Source organism: Plecotus auritus (genome assembly GCF_963455305.1).
Source record: "Plecotus auritus genome assembly, chromosome: 5".
NCBI lineage: Eukaryota > Metazoa > Chordata > Mammalia > Chiroptera > Vespertilionidae > Plecotus > Plecotus auritus.
This window is the reverse complement of record NC_137776.1, coordinates 68530138-68546709: the sequence shown is the minus strand read 5'-3', so window position 1 is coordinate 68546709 and position 16572 is coordinate 68530138. Positions and strand designations below refer to the sequence as shown.

The 16572-nt window shown below is 40.8% G+C and overlaps 1 protein-coding gene across 3 annotated transcripts in view; it reads left to right on the top strand.

The window, feature by feature from the left end:
• The window catches only part of MBD5 (methyl-CpG binding domain protein 5), a 172112-nt gene that overhangs the window by 148712 nt on the left and 6828 nt on the right, over nucleotides 1–16572 (top strand). For 2 of the 3 annotated variants that reach the window (XM_080669309.1, XM_080669308.1), the window contains exon 10: nucleotides 10728–10801. The exons of the other annotated variant lie outside the window; for it this stretch is intronic. In XM_080669309.1, the coding sequence (XP_080525435.1) occupies nucleotides 10728–10801 (74 nt within the window). The remainder of the gene's footprint in view (nucleotides 1–10727; nucleotides 10802–16572) is intronic. 3 annotated transcript variants of the gene reach the window in all.

The window sequence follows — 16572 nt, the reverse complement described above, 5'->3', positions numbered from 1 at the left end:
AACAATAAATAATTGATTGACAGGATTGCAGGTTACTAGTTCAGAGCAAACCAGGCACCTCTGGTGTTTGCTGGTTGTATGATGGTCTCTGTACTGAGAGGTCGGTGCTGATGGAGCACTGATGTCTTCGGGGCTGAGATCTCCAGCTCCATGTTGTCCATAAGTCGATGCTTTAGCCAGCTTTGTCACGATAGTAAATGATCTGTCCAGTTTATTATTTTAGAAAGGCACTTTCAGTCTTTGGTGAGGTATGACATGTAGCAGAATTACGAATAAGCCATTGGAAATGTTCTGCAGTTTCTGAGATTACTTCCTAAGAGGTGTGATTTCTAAACATCAACACTATGTGAATACGGTCTACAGAGAACTAGAGAGAAAGCAAGGTGTGGCAGGGAGGGCGTGGGCTTTGGGCATTCTGACGTGAGCTTCAGCCCAGCTCTGCCAGTTACCAAGATGGTCCTTGGTAGGTATGTTAATCTCCCAGGGCTGCAATCTTCGCACCTCTCGAGTGGGAATATTAATTCCTATTCAGGATGATGTTTTAAGAGTTAAAACACAGAAGAGGCTCAGCAAAAATGAACCTCCTCATCCATATTCTCTATGCACGACAACCCGATTAATTTGGTTCCCACCATTATAGAATTGTGGCCATCTGACCTTTGTTAGTGTTCATCTAGGCATTATCTATGAATGCAGGGTTTACTATCCATGAATACAGGATGAGGATTAAAAGATTATAAGGAATATAGTTAATGGGTGAAATAGTTTATAACTTTTTAATAAACCTCAGCACATCAGACATATTGGCATATCTGATTATAAATTAATATTAGCTGCTCATTTGAAGCAGGAGTTGACTTGGAAGCATTTCAAAGCTCTCCATTTGTTGAGTGAAAGTCCCCTCCTCCTCAGATTTTCTAAAAAACGTCAACTCAGCCCTAGCCAGCTTGGCTCAGTGGATAGAGCGTCAGCCTGTGGACTGAAGGGTCCCAGGTTCGATTCCAGCCAAGGGCACATGCCTGGGTTGCGGGCTTGATCCCCAGTAGGGGGCGTGCAGGAGGCAGCCGATCAATTATTCTGTCTCATCACTGATGTTTCTATCTCTCTCTCCTTCTCCCTTCCTCTCTGAAATCAATAAAGAAATATATTTAAAAAAAAACACGTCAACTCAGACTTTCTTCCTCTACCTTCTTCACACCCTTCCCCCCCCCCCCCACACACACACACGCTCAACAACATAATGTAGTAGAGATTTTTAACAGTCTGCGAAAAGTTGGACTGGATCGCCCCTCGAGTACTGTACCAGTGTTCAATGGAGGGTCTTCAGTGCCTTATGGTGCATTCAGGAAGTGGTATCGCCTTTCTAATACTTTTTTTCTTTTAGTTAGCAGTTTGTAATGAAGCATATTCTGGAAGATACTTACAATTTTTCGAAAGAAATGCAAGTTTCTCTAAACTCTGAACCCGTCATAGTTTGAGGTTCAGTGGCTAAGAGTAAGTCTTCATTGCAGTGCTCAAGTACAAGGTCATGGCCAGCGAGGCACATCCAGTTCTTGTCATTTCCTTTCCAAGAAAATTCTTGGAAAGGAAAAGGACTTCCATTGGGGCCGCACCTACACGCTATAATGTGCAAACAGGTTAAGTCTATACAACAGATATATTTCTGTGCTCATTTCAGCACATTATTTAAACATAGGAAAAAATGCTTTTGTTTTCGAAAACAAATTTTGGCATTCTCATCTTTGATCTTACAGTAGCCTGAAAAGGGATGATCCTCTTTTTCTTTTTTAACGATTGAAAAATAAAATTCTTTTTTTTTTCTAAGTAGATCATTTTTACTCTTTGAACATTGCCCCGTTGGTCTTCACATTTCATTGCTCTAGCATCCAATAGGTATTTTGACTCGAGCCCAATTTAGGAAAGGATTTCTTTCTAGATTGGCACCAACATGTTTCTTTCCAATGAGACGTTTGTTGTTGTTTGACAAGCAGGGACATCTCTTGATTACCCAGGAAAGTTCTTCCTTTCAGTGCAGCACCACCTGGGTAAATGAAGACAGGTCTGTAAAAGCAGTGGGCAGGGTGCCCCTTCTCCAGACTCACACTTGGATTTTTTCCACACGGTTGTATTTGGCAAGTAGAGATAAGAAGAGTTCTTTATATAGTCGTTCAAAGCAGACAAAACACATCATTATTAAAACTCATAAGAAAATTGATTTGGGACAGCACACTTCTGCATGTCTGTTCAGCATCACATGCACACGTTTGACAGAGTGGAGCAAAACCAGAGACAGCCTGCATCATATTTGGGGGATGTAGAACTTAAGGAATGGAGCCTGGGGACTGGATTTAAGAGGTGTGCCGTCCTGTGATGTTTAAACATTTTATTTTCAAGACCATTCTTCCTGTGCTTGATTATCAGTGTGAGCTGTTTGTGTTGTTTGGCGCTAACATCTTCTTTGAAATTGTCCTTTGTATATCCCCTTTACTTAGATAGTTTCTTAGCCTCTGTTGGAAATTAATCCTTTCCTCTGTACAGAATCCATATCGATAATATTTGGGCTACGTTTTTGCTGGCAGGCCGGCAGGGGCAATCAGTGCTCTGTAGCAACAGAATCTTCTTGAAAAGGAAGCAAAATAGTTTTTGAAAAGTGATAAGTACAGTAAGATCCAGGCTAAGAAAGTCGGTGCCCAATCAAAACTTGAGAGATAATACAAATGAAGAACTAGATGAGACCAGAAAATGGGAATGTTAGGAAAAAAGACTGAGTCAAATGCTTAGATAAGACTGTAAGCTTTACACTGGTGAATTGTGGAATATTGTGAACTTTTTCTTTCAGGCAGCATCTAAGAGGGGAAGGAGGCCTGTCTCTGTTCACAGATACTGAGCTCAACCCAGAGTTCTCGAGCTGGCAGTGCAGTTTTAACGTAGATGGTAGCAAATGCAATCTCAGGTCTCAGGCAAATACATGCTTCTGTTACCTGAGCTTTTCAAAAGTGTTTCTTCAGATTTACAAATTTATCCAAATCATCTCATGTGTTTTTGTGTTGTGGGTCAATCTGAAATTTGTTGTCTCATTTTAAATTTATTCTAGTCCTGCAGTGTAGTTCTCTAGTACTCAAAGATACCACTCTCCAACGTGAGGAGGAAAGCAAGTGCGCGCGCACGCACGCACACACACACACACACACACACACACACACACACCCTCAGATAGTGTCACTGACTAACACAGTAATAATGTGGATTTGATGAGTTCATTGGGAAAAAACTGGATTCATTTTAGTGATAGTTCCATGAGTTCTATTGGAAAATTAAGTTCATCCTTTCTGTCACAGGTGAGTTAACATTTTATGCCAAATTACTTATTTACCATTAATTCCCATTCTTTCAAAATTGTTGACATATTGCACTTAAGTTAGCAAGACTTTTTTCATCTTGAAGATTTTGAAAAAATATTTACTATTTAATATTTGATAACTAGAGTCCCGGTGCATGAATTTGTGCATGGGTGGTGTCCCTCGGCCCGGCCAGCGATTGGGGCCAATAGGGGCTGTCTCACCCAGTCCTGATCAGGGCCAGGCGGAGGGACCGCAGGAGGTTGGCCGGCCACAGGAGGTTGGCTCTGGGAGGACATTGACTACCGGGGGCAGCTCCTGTGTTAAGCATCTGCCCCCTGGTGGTCAGTGCACGTCATAGCGACCGGTCGTTTGGTCAACAAGTTGTAGCAGTCGCTTAGGCTTTTATATATATATAGATAATGAGCCTAGGAACTGCCTCATATTCACTTAATTCTTCAGAGCTGTGTCTCCCAGACTTCAGCTAACATGATATGTTACCTGTACTATTACTTAATTAAAATTTTTCTTTAGATTCATTTACTCATTTGTTCATTCAACCAATATTTTTTTACCACTGTACTAGGCACTATTCAAGCCACTTTTTAAATAGCTTCTTCACTTCTAAGTTATAATATATGTGAGAATCATAAGTAGAATGGTTTTTGTATTTTTGTAATACAAATTTATACAAGTACATGACTATTAAAAATGTTTAAGGTGTGTCCATGTTCCACCTAAAATAATTTCACACGCCACCAGTGGCACTTTGGGAAAAGCCACTTTGGTGTTGATAGAGCATCTTCCTGTTCACTGTCTTTTTAGGTTCTCTCAATGACCCATAAAAATGTGCACAATTATCCCCATTTTACAGATGAGAGAACTGAATTTCAGAGAAGCGGCATTCCCAAGGACACAAATCGTAGGCAATAAAGCCTGGTCTCCTAACTCTAAGTAGTACTCGGCATGATACCATTCCCCCAACAGTAGCTGCTGACACTGTAGAGATGGGATGGGGAAGTGAAGAAGGAAGGGGGAACTCGAGGTCAGCTGTCTATCTCGGTTATGAAATCTATGATGTGGCTTGTGCTCTGTCTTTGACCTCTGTGTGACAGCTTTGCCTCAGCGCTAAGTAGCCACAAAGTCATCACCAAGAGATTTAATCCTGTTATCAGGATTAAAACCTGCAGGGAATGTTAACACCTTTTCTAATTAACTGGCTCTATCCAAAAGTGATCTGGGACTTTTTTTTTTTTTCCAAATATATTTTTATTGATTTCAGAAAGGAAGGGAGAGGGAGGGAGAGATAGAAACATCAATGATGAGAGAGAATCATTGATAAGCTGCTTCCTGCATGCCCCCTACTGGGAATCGAACCCTGGACCCTTGACAGGAATCAAACCCTGGACCCTTGACAGGAATCAAACCCTGGACCCTTCAGTCTGCAAGCCAATGCTCTAGCCACTGAGCCAAACCAGCTAGGGCTGATCTGGGATTTTTGTTCTCAGTTCTTCTCATATATTTTATACCTCAATTTGAGACGGTGGGGTGCTTAAACAATAGAAACTTATTTTCTGACCGTTCTGAAGACTAAAAATCTGAGATGAAGATGTCGGCAGTGTTGGTTCTTTCTGAGCCCTCTCACCTCTCAGCTTGGCTTGCAGGTGGCAGTTCTCTCTGTCTTACATGGTTTTCCCTGTTTCTACTGCAGCTCACTTTCAGAGGGACAGCTTGCTATCTGGAAGGTTTATATCTTTACTTGTCACAGACTTTAAGTTTCTCCTGAGATACATACCTGCTACTGTGCTGACCCCAAATCAAACTTAGTTAAATTACTAAGTGTTAATATGTGCCTTGTGAACAAAAGAAGCAACCAGAGATTTAGAATGTTCAGAAAACTCTCAAACTTTCACTGTATAATAATGTCTGGCTTTATGCACATGTTTCCAGCCTGACTGAACAGCTCTAGGACTATTTGAGTCAAAGAATTGCTATATCTAAAGAATGTGAGTGAGTGAAAGAAGGGATTTAGGAGTAAAAAAAAATGAACATATGTGTGCATTTATATACGAGGTAATATGGGAATTTTAAATCCATATAAATTCTAGGTGTCTTTTTCTAGTTCTTAAATGATATGTGTACAAATGTCATGCTGGCCTTTACTACAGCATCGTCATACTAGAATGAGAATATGTGGGCAGTAAAGATGCATAAAGTCCTCCGCCAATTTGACACCAAGATAGGATTGAAATAATTTTTGGAACCCCTGGTGTGTAAATGTACAGGGAATATCTATATATATAAAAGCCTAATATGCTAAGTGTCTGACCATTCGACTGGTAGCTATAATGCACACTGACCACCAGGAGGCAGACGCTCAGTGCACAGGCATGGAAACATGGAACAAACTGATGAATCTCAGAGGCAAGTGGGGAGGAGAGAGGGCAGGAAGAGATTAACCAAAGATCTTATATGCATACTAGAGGCCTGGTGCACAGATTCGTGTACTGGTGGGGTCCCTTGGCCTGGCCTGTGCCTTCTCACAATCCAGGACCCCTCAGGGGATGTTGGACTGCCAGTTTTGGCCTGATCCCTGCAGGCCAGGCCGAGGGACCCCACCAGTGCACAAATCCATGCACCAGGCCAGTTTTTGCCTGATCCCCTCAGGCCAGGCCAAGGGACCCCACCGGTGCATGAATCCATGCACTGGGCCTCTAGTAAGATTATAATTATAAATTAGAGTATTGTGTATGTTATTTCCTGCTCCTTCAGTGTCAGTTTTATAAAATATGTTTAACCTTTTTCATATATATTAAATACTAACAGCCCTGTGCACAAATCCGTGCACCAGTAGGTCGCTGCTGCCCTCCTGTAGCTCTTCGCCTGCTGCCCTGCCCTCCAGTAGCTCCCCCGCCTCCCCCATAGCTTGCTGCCCTGCCCCCTCCTGTAGCTCTCTGCCGCCCACTTGTAGTTTGCTGCCCCACCCTCCTGCAGATCCATGATCCAGTCATTACACAGTTGGTCATTACGCCTCACAGCGTACAGATAGTTAGCATATTCCTCTCTTATTATATAGGATACTAGTATATATGTATTTGATTTTCCAGTATTTCTTTTTTATTTACAAGTTAGCCAGATAATTTATGAGGGAATGTTTATTAAATCATTAAACATGATTTCTATTTGACTAGATATTGAATTCATTTTGTTCATCTCTGATGCCATTTGGGTGGGTGGTATCTTTAAAGAGCTTCTTGAATATTGTGAAGGTTTATGAATATTTCCCCAGAAACAACACATACTCTTCATCTATAATAATAAAAGTGTAATATGCTAATGAGACCAGACATCCTTCCAGACGTCCTTCTGGATGACCTTCCAGATGAAGCCGGGGCTGCAAGGGAAGCCTGGGTCCCAGATGCCTGCTGGCAGCCAGAGGGAAGCCCGGGTCCTGGGTGCCAGAGGGAAGCTGGTGCTGGCAGCTGGGGGAAGGAAGGCCTATTCTTGCACAAATTTCGTGCATCAGGCCTGTAGTATATTATATTTCACAATACAGAAGAGTACTAAAATTCTATTAAATTTTCTTCAAACAAAATAAACTAGATATTTACCTCTGGAGATGTATGATCCTGTTATATCAGAAATACGTAGACATGTGTGTTTATGGTTAGCTTTAGAAAGCACCATAATTGCTTTCTCTGTCAAGTTCATTGACTCCTTTATAAATAATATAGTTTGTTGTAAGAGTACCTTTGGGCCTTACAAGCAAAATTAAATGATGAAATCTTGTAGAGAATGAATTCAGAAAAATCACAAGAAAACTATCTAAGCATAGAAAATTTTTGAAAACAAATTTGGGCTAGTGTTGTCTAAATGTTTGTAAAATTTTAATTTGATTTAAAATAATTTTACTTAATTTTTTAGTATGTCTGTGTGTGTGTGTGTGTGTGTGTGTATGCATATTATACATAAAATATATATAAAAGCCTAAGCGACGGTTTGACCGTTCTACCTGTAGCTATAATGTGCACTGACCACCAGGAGGCAGATGCTCAATGCACAGGCATGGAAACATGGAACAGACTGATGAATCTCAGAGGGAAGGGGGAAGTGGGGGAGGGCAAGAAGAGATTAATCAAAGATCTTATAAGCATACTAGAGGCCCAGTGCACAGATTCACACACCAGTGGGGTCCCTTGGCCTGGCCTGCCGGGATCAGGTTGAAACCAGCAGTCCGACACCCCCCAAGGGGTCCCGGATTGCGAGAGGGCGCAGGCCAGGCCGAGGGACCCCACCACTGCACGAATCCGTGCACCGAGCCTCTAGTTATATATAAAATGACTGTATGTTTCAATGTCTATCCAAGTTGGTATGGTAGAAGGAGGCTGAGTGCTTTGGAGTTAGACATGAATTTCAGTTCTGGCCCTGTTACTTAAACTCCTGAGTCCCACCTGCAAAATAACAAAAATAATACTGGCTTTCAGTATTACCATATTCATTAATAAAGCAGTACCTTTTACATAAAAATACACAAGAAATGTCTTTACTGCCCCTTATTCCTTATTTAATTAAAATAAAAAATGGGAGACTTTAAAAAATAGTTTGGCCTAACTTAGTGTTGTTTTCTATTTAATTAAGATGAATAGGGAAAGTTTGCACTGTGGTGTCTTGCTTTGTTTCACTGTGAACCTGCTCTGTTGCCTGCATCCATCCATCCCTCTGAGGTCTCTCTCTAAACCAGTTTGTGTCTAATAGAAGTTTCTGTTACAGGAGATCTTCCTTCTCGCTGCCAAGAAGGCCATTTAAATATAACTGGAATTAGCTACAAATTACACAAATGTAATGTGTTAAATATCTTTCATACTAGAGGCCTGGTGCACGAAATTCGTGCAAGGGGGGGTGTGTCCCTCAGCCCAGCCTGCACCCTCTCCAATCTGGGACCTCTCAAGGGATGTCCGACTGCCCATTTAGGCCCGATCCAGGTAGGATCGGGCCTAAATGGGCAGTCGGACATCCCTCTCACAATCCAGGACTGCTGGCTCCCAACTGCTTGCCTGCTTGCCTTCCTGATTGCCTCTTACTGCTTCTGCCTGCCAGTCTGATCACCCCCTAACCACTCCCCTGACAGCCTGATTGATGCCTAACTGCTCCCCTGCCAGCCTGATTGCCCCTAACTGCCCTCCCCTGCAGGCCTGCCCCCCCCCAACTGTTCTCCCCTTCAGACCTGGGTCCCCCCAACTGCCCTTCCCTGCAGGCCCAGTCACCCCCAACGTCCCTCCTCTGCCAGCCTGGTCACCCCTAACTGCCCTCCCCTGAAGACTTGATCGCCCCCAACTGCCCTCCCTTGCAGGCCTGGTCCCTCCCAACTGCCCTCCCCTGCTGGCCATCTTGTCGCAGCCATCTTGTGTCCACATGAGGCAGCCATCTTTGACCACATGGGGGCAGCCATCTTGTGTGTTGGAGTGATGGTCAATTTGCATATTACTCTTTTATTAGATAGGATAGAGGCCTGGTGCACGGGTGGGGGCCAGCTGGTTTGCCCTGAAGGGTGTCCCGGATCAGGGTGGGGGTTCCCTTGGGGTATGGGGTGGCCTGGGCGAGGGGCCTCTGGTGGTTTGCAGGCCAGCCATGCCCCCCAGCAACCCAAGCGGAGGCTCTGGTATCTGGGGTTTATTTATCTTCTATAATTGAAACTTTGTAGCTTTGAGTGGAGGCCTGGGCCTGCCAGGGTGTGCAGAAAGCTTGGCTTCCTCCATTTGTGGGGAAACCCAAGCCTCCTGCTCACCCCATGGCTGCAGCCATCTTGGTTGGGTTAATTTGCATACTTGCTCCTGATTGGCTGGTGGGTGTGGCTTGTGGGTGTAGTGGAGGTACGGTCTATTTGCATATTACTCTTTTATTAGATAGGATTCTCTTGGTGTGAGTGAATACACCATTCACTCACACCAAGAGAATCCTATCTAATAAAAGAGAAAGTATCCAGGCAACTTTTTTTTTTTTACAAAACAACACATGGATGTATTTATTTTAAGGTTTTCTAATCATGCCGATAAGACTTTCTTCATGGCTCCTGTGAAGTGTCATCTCTTGTCTGGCAATGATAGATTGGTTATCCCCAATGAACTTGTGTATATAAAATATTTGAAACCTTTAGGACAAAATACGAAAATCACTATTTGACTATTTCTCTCACTGAATACTTAGAAATGCTAGTTCAGACTTGACAGTGTAAACACTCTGTTGATCATTACTGTATACTAAATTTGAAGGGGTCAAAGAAATAGTCATTTGTAAATAATATTCAGGAGTCAGGAAGATTTAAAGACAAAAGTTAATAATAATACCCTTGCATATTAGTGTTTACTTTCTTACTCATGAGGCATTTTGTCAACCTCTGAATGTTTACATAAAGGTAGTGTAGGGGTTGGGGGGACTGGGTTAAGGGATGGGCAGGGGATTTGCCTTGAAGTTGTGTTTATCCAAATAACACTATTTTTACTTAGCTTGTCCTTTTATTTTTAAAGATCAATAAGCATAGCAATGTTTTTCTAAAGGTGTTTTTATTCACAAGTTACATACACATTTTCATACTTACTAATTGTTTTTCTTAGGGGAGGTGGTTTCAAAAACTGAGATAGAGATGATTGGGGTGAGTGGCAGAGGCACCTCCCCACCCCCATGACCCCCAGCTACCATTTGGTGGCCGCACTGTGATGAGGTGGAGGCTTCGCAGAGGCTGGTCGTGCTAGAGCAGGACAGGGGAGAGGACCACCCGTAGGTGTAGCAGCACCCTCTTCCCACATCAGTAAGGACTGTGGGGCCTCCCTAGCATGCTGGGTAATAATAGCTGCTCATGCTTGGTTAACTGTTCAGTGTGACTTGTCACATTTTGATTCTCAAAGCAATTCTAGCAGGAAGGTAGGTATTATGATCCTCATTTTAAAGAGGATGAAACTGAGGCTCAGAAAATTTAAGTGTTTTCCTTATGCTGGGAGGTTGAATTCAAACGTCACTCACCACTGCTCTTGTCCTCCCTGATGGGACACAGAGTTGCAGTTTCTGAATAGCAGGCAATGAAGAAAGCAAACCAGGACCTCTGATTTATATCATTTTGCCAATTGAAGGTTATTAAACTTCCAAGTTTTGTTCTTAAAACACTGTTTTAAAAATGTTGACAGCTTAAAAGCCCAAAGGTCTTTCGTTTCTACTGCTGTTTTCAGCCTGGAGCCTGGGCCAGGCTCTGCGTGGAGAGGACAGGACACTGTGCAGGGCAGTGCGGGGCTAAGCCTCCCTCCCGGGTGCAGAGCCTGCTGTGCAGCAGGAGAGAGGAAGCAGTGGTAACAATCGCAGGTCTGGGTAATGTGATCTGGTCTTCATACCTTCACTCAGGTGGAGCCCGAGAAGCTGAAGACACTAACAGAAGGTTTAGAAGCCTACAGCCGAGCCCGGAAAAGAAACAGAAAGTAAGCTCTATTATTTTTCTTCCCATTTTTTAGTAATAAACTTTGGGTTTATTTCTTTATTTTTTATTGATTTCAGAGAGAAAGGGAGAGGAGGGAGATAGAGATAGAAGCATCAATGATGATAGAATCATTGATCAGCTGCCTCCTGCAGACCCCACATTGGGGATCAAGCCTGCAACCCGGGCATGTGCCCTGACTGGGAATCAAACCATGACCTCCCGGTTCATAGGTTGATGCTCAACCACTAAGCAACACCGGCCGGGCCCACTTAGTATTTTAAGGATATAATTTGCTGGTTTTCCTTCAAAGGGACAGTAAAATCTCGCTGATTTTGTTCAGCCTGTAGGCTGCCTAAGAACAGTTTGATAGTTATCACCAAAGAGGCCCATTATAGACAAACCAAATTAGCTGCTTCAGAAAATATTTTCTTAGCAATTTATACCGGGGGAGGGGATGGAGGGTTTGGTCTGCATTGGCTCTTTCCTAACTCCCTCCATCTCCATCCCTCTGATTCTTGGACAAGGGAATATGATTAATATTCTCAACATTTAGCAATTAATTTGTCTCTGAAAGTAGAGCAAAAAGTCTACCATTTACAGTTTGGCAAATTAGTCAAAGTGATGGTAAAGAATTATTTTTTTTCTTAGGGCAGATGCAATAAGTTCTCTTTGAAATTGTAACAAGAAGCTGAACTTTGGGACATTATTATTCAAGTTTTTCCAGATCTTTATACTCTGAGTAAATGTAGAATGTTCAAATAAAAAATGTTTGAAGCACAGTTTCCACTATAATGTAGTTTTGTGCATCATAACTTATTTTTTAAAATTTGTCTTTATTGTTGAAAGTATTACAGATGTCCCCCTTTTATTTTGTTTTGAGGTAAAGAACTTCAAATGTTGCTTCTGTGTGTGTACATGAAAAATTATTTTAACATATATGTAACTGACAGACCTGTTCAAGATACTACAGTTTTCATATTATCAGACATCCAAGAATTATGAAACCAGAATGCTTAGGAGTGCCCCTTATGTAAATATCTAGTAAAGGGCACTCTAGTTCTTTTAGTGGGGTCGTCAATAATTCTTGCCAGAGGTAATATTTTAGAACTCCATAGAATTGGGGAGATTCCTTATCTCACTGGAATGTCTCGTAACAGGATGTCAACTGCAAGGGCCAGCTCCTGTGCTGGACTCCTGTGTTGGCACTGGCTGGACGAGGGCCCAGTGAATGGGCAGATTCACTGCAGAGCTGATGAGGAGCACAGTGAGGCAGGTGCCCTCTGCTCTGAAGAGACGCTTCCTGTGGAGGCTCGGTAGTAGGATGAGGCCTGTCCAATTAATATAAGGTCGGAATGAAAGGAGAGAAATTGCAAATTACCTACATCACAAATTCACGATGGGCTGTTTGCTATAGAATGTCAACATTACTTGTTTATATGATATAAAAAAAAATCTCTAAAATCTTTCTTCCAGTGAGGCGTGCGGGTTAGCTGGATTATGAGCAGAATACCCAAAGCACAGTTGATAACGCAGGAATGAAATAACTCCCCCAAATATTTAGATATTCTGCCTTGAAATAAGCCATATTTTCCCCACAAATTTGTTACTATGCAATTTCTGAAAGGTATTGAGTAACAAACAGTGGTTTAACAATTTTTTCTTCAAAAGCAGTTTTACTATTTGTAGTGAATTATCTAAAGTAACTCTGATGAAACCATAAACTTAGCATGCAGGCTAAAGAGGTAAAGAAGAAATTATGAAGCACACATTAATAAAAACAGATTTACTTATACCATTGTCTAAGTAGACTGACTTGCCTTGCCAATGCCCAGAAGAATAATTTACACTTTGCATGTGTGGTTTATGCCATCACAAGATGGGCCAGAATCACTGAGCCCATTTATAGACGAGGACACTCAGACCAAATCGCTTAAATAATTAGTGGAAGGTCACATAAGTGATAAATGATATGTTTATTCCCCAATTTAAGGAGACAAATTTACAAAAAAAACCAACAATGTGCCAGGCAGAGTGCTGCAGGATCTGGAGGTCACTGATGAAGAAGACAGATTCAGAAACAAACAAAATGCTAAAATTGCAGGGACAACAATGTGTGTAGTCTATTTTGAGATCATAGAGAAGCAGCATTAAATTCACTACCTAGGTGTGAGCCAGACGAAAGAAACAAGGACTACAACAGGGTGGGCTGGGATAGTGTTTAGATGAGATCAACAGTTGGAATTGGGACTATAAGGTGTCAGAAACTGTAAGAGATGCAACCACAAGTGTAAGCAGGAACTAGACCATAAGGGCCCAGTGCAGGCCCAGGGGATCCTTGATCTTATTGGAAGTGCCTGAAGGGGACAGGTGGGTGAATTTTTACTTTAGAAATGGCTGTATGGAGGATAAATTTTAGGGGAACAATTCTGGAGGCAGGGAGATCATTTAGGAGGCCACAGTAGAAGACAAGGGAGATGGGGACTCAAATCAGGAAGAGCACAATGAGGGTGGAGGAGGAGGAATGTGGTATAGAAATATCTGGGAGGTAAAATTGACAGAGCATCATGGTGATTGACTGGCCTGTGAAGGAGAGTAAGCAATGAAGGACGACAATTGTCAAGGTTTTGGTTTGGATGTCCTGGTGGGTGGCAGAAACCCTGACTGGAATGGAGAAGACAGGGAGAACCGTTGGGTGCTGTGTGGGTGCCTGTGGGATAGGTTGGACACTCAGGTCTGAAACGGAGGAGAAAATTATGAACAAAAACAGATCCAGAGACAGAGAAACATCAATCAGAACGTCAAACCTCAGGGAAGGTAGGGGACGGTGGGGGTAAGGGGGAGAGATCAACCAAAGGACTTATATGCATGCATATAAGCTTAATCAATGGACACAGACAACAGGGGGGTGGAGACATGAATGGAGGGTGGGGGGTAATAGGGGAATAAGGACACATATGTAATACCTTAATCAATAAAGAAATTTAAAAAATAAATGGCCACGAACACAGAGAGATACCTTGGCCGGATTCAACACTGGGGCACTTGAACTTACTGCAGATACTGGAGAAGATGGGCAGAATGGGCGGAAAGGAGGGGGATCATCAGTGGTAGGAGAGTAGGGTGTTAGAAGCCAAAGACTAAAAGTTTCGGGATGACAGAATGCTCAACAGAGGTCCAGTAAGGCAAAAATTGAGACATCTCCATTGACTGGGCAGCTTGGAGGCCAGTGGTCAGCTTTGTGAAGTCGGTTTCCACTGGAGTAGTGGCTATAAAAACAAAGTGGCCATAGGTTGCTACCATTAATGTGAGAAGTTCCTGAAAAACAACAGTAAAAAATGTTTAAGGTTACAAAGACTTGACTGCTTTTGTAGACCGAGGGAAAAAGAACAGAGGAAGAGACTGCAAGGGGAAGATGGTATTGAACAAGATTGTGAAGCGGCTGGTTTTTCATCTGAGTTGAAATCCTGTTTCTTTCACTTCATTCCTCTGTGCCCTTGGGCTGTTGCTTAACCTCTCTGAGCCTAAATTCTTCATTTCTAAAATAGGCATGGTAATACCTACCTTTTAGGATTTTTGTAACATAGATAACATAATTAGAGCCTTAACATAGTACTTGGTACATAGTAAATATTTTGTAAATAGTTATTTTTATTAGAAAGTTACAGGTTAAAAAAACAAAATTATCTGATATTTATGCAGTTGAAATATTCTATCACCATATTAAATGTTTAAAACTTTATGTAGTCACTTTATTCCTCAATATCCTACAAATTGTACAATAAAATATCTTTAAACTTACATGCTTATTACAGCCTAACCGCAAAAGAAATATTAACATATTTATTGATGAAAAATAACCCTACTCAGGGTCATTTTGTACTTAAAAAAGGAAATAGCTTTGTTCAAGAAAAATTCCATAGCTTTTAGGATTATTATGGTTTTCATTTATGTGAAGATTAAAATATCTGTCTTATACATACATATAAATTATTTGGTACCCTGATTTTTACAAAGCTGGAAAATGATAAAGTAATAAAACAAATCATACTTTTAGTTTAAAACCAAGAAATAATACTTAGTGTGTAAAATTTTCTTAAATCTTCATACTTTCTCTATGATAATGTTTTAGAGTCTAAGGTTCTTGACCTTTAAGTCTTCCCCAAATTTGTTCTGTTCTGCATGAAGTTGCCCAGATTTTAAACTGACAGTGTAGAGCAACATGCAATTTCTCATTTCCCTCTTATTCCTTGTGCCATTCACAGATGTGTACCTGGCTTTTTTTTTTAATTAGTGAAAAAAAGGTTAATGTGTGACAATATAGGCAATGGAGATGAGAAGTGGCAATTTTCTCCATTAATAACTAGAAATGTGATTATATGAGCATCAATTGCTTAATCAAGTAGGTTTTAGAGTGTCCATTAGTAAAAATGTTTATTATTAAATGTCAGCGGGGTATAGAAAATAGTAGAAGAGACACCACAGGGAGGCCCTCTGGACTGGAGGACTGAATTTTCTCTAATTGTTCATTTCAGGAACTCATGGAGTTTTTTCTTCCTCTTTTAAGCTCATTTTCCCCCTATCTGACAAGTGAGTGTAAAAATTGGTCTGGAGATTTGACATTTGGGACATCACTGTTTGATCCTCATGATGTATTCAAGTAGTTTCATGCCCCGCATCTCTGTATCTATTCTGTCTTCCAAGAGTAGTCACTTCTTCCTCTATTAACTACTTAAGTTTGTTAAAGAAAAATAATATTATACTAATTTAGCTTAAATTAATACGAGGTAGTTATAAACATTTTAAATATCTTGTTGAAGAATGAGATCACAATCCCCTAAAATTCTATCTTTTCATTTAACAGGTAATATTAAATTATCTTCTTTAATGGTGATGTTATTGAAATTTTTAAATTAAATTTATTGGGGTGACATTGGTTAGTAGGATCCCATAGGTTTTAGATATAGAGTTCAGTATATACAAGATCTGTATATTGTATTGTGTGCCCTCCACCCAAAGTCAAATCTTCTTTCGTCACCATATATTAGGCCTCCTTCATCCCCCACCCCCTCCCCCTTCCCTCTGGCAACCACCAACCACACTGCTATTTGTGTCCATGAGTTTCAGTTTTATATCCCACATGAGTGAAATCATATGGTTCTTAGCTTTTTCTGACTAGCTTATTTCATTTAGCATAATATTCTCAAGGTCTGTCCATATTGATGGCTCTTATCAACAAGACAAGTAATAACAAGTGTTGGAGAGTTGGTGGAGAAAAGGGAACCCTCATTCACTGCTGGTGGGAATGTAGATTAGTACAGCCACTGTAATTTTTAATAGTTACATAAAATTTTTATGACTGTTTATTACTTTTAAAACTATTTATACTTAAATATTCATCTTCCTCATTAAAAAATTAAAATTGGTTTCACCAGTTCCCCCTAAAAAAGTCATAAAGTATTGCATGCAAAAGTTGTCATAATACCTACCTTTTAGGATTGTTGTATGGGTTAAATAAGATAATGATATAAAGATTTAACACAATTCTTGGCACAGAAAATTTTCAATAAATAGTAGTTATTTTTGTTATTAAGGTAAAGGTGATAGAAACAAGGTTCTCTGATGATTTTTCATGGAAACATTTTACCATCTTTTTAGATATTTAGAACTTTATGTAGTCAATTTTAAACCCATAAGATCTTATAATCAACATGTGTAACAAATATATTTTAAAACGTATTTTCATACTTTTCAATACAAAAGAAATAGTAAGGA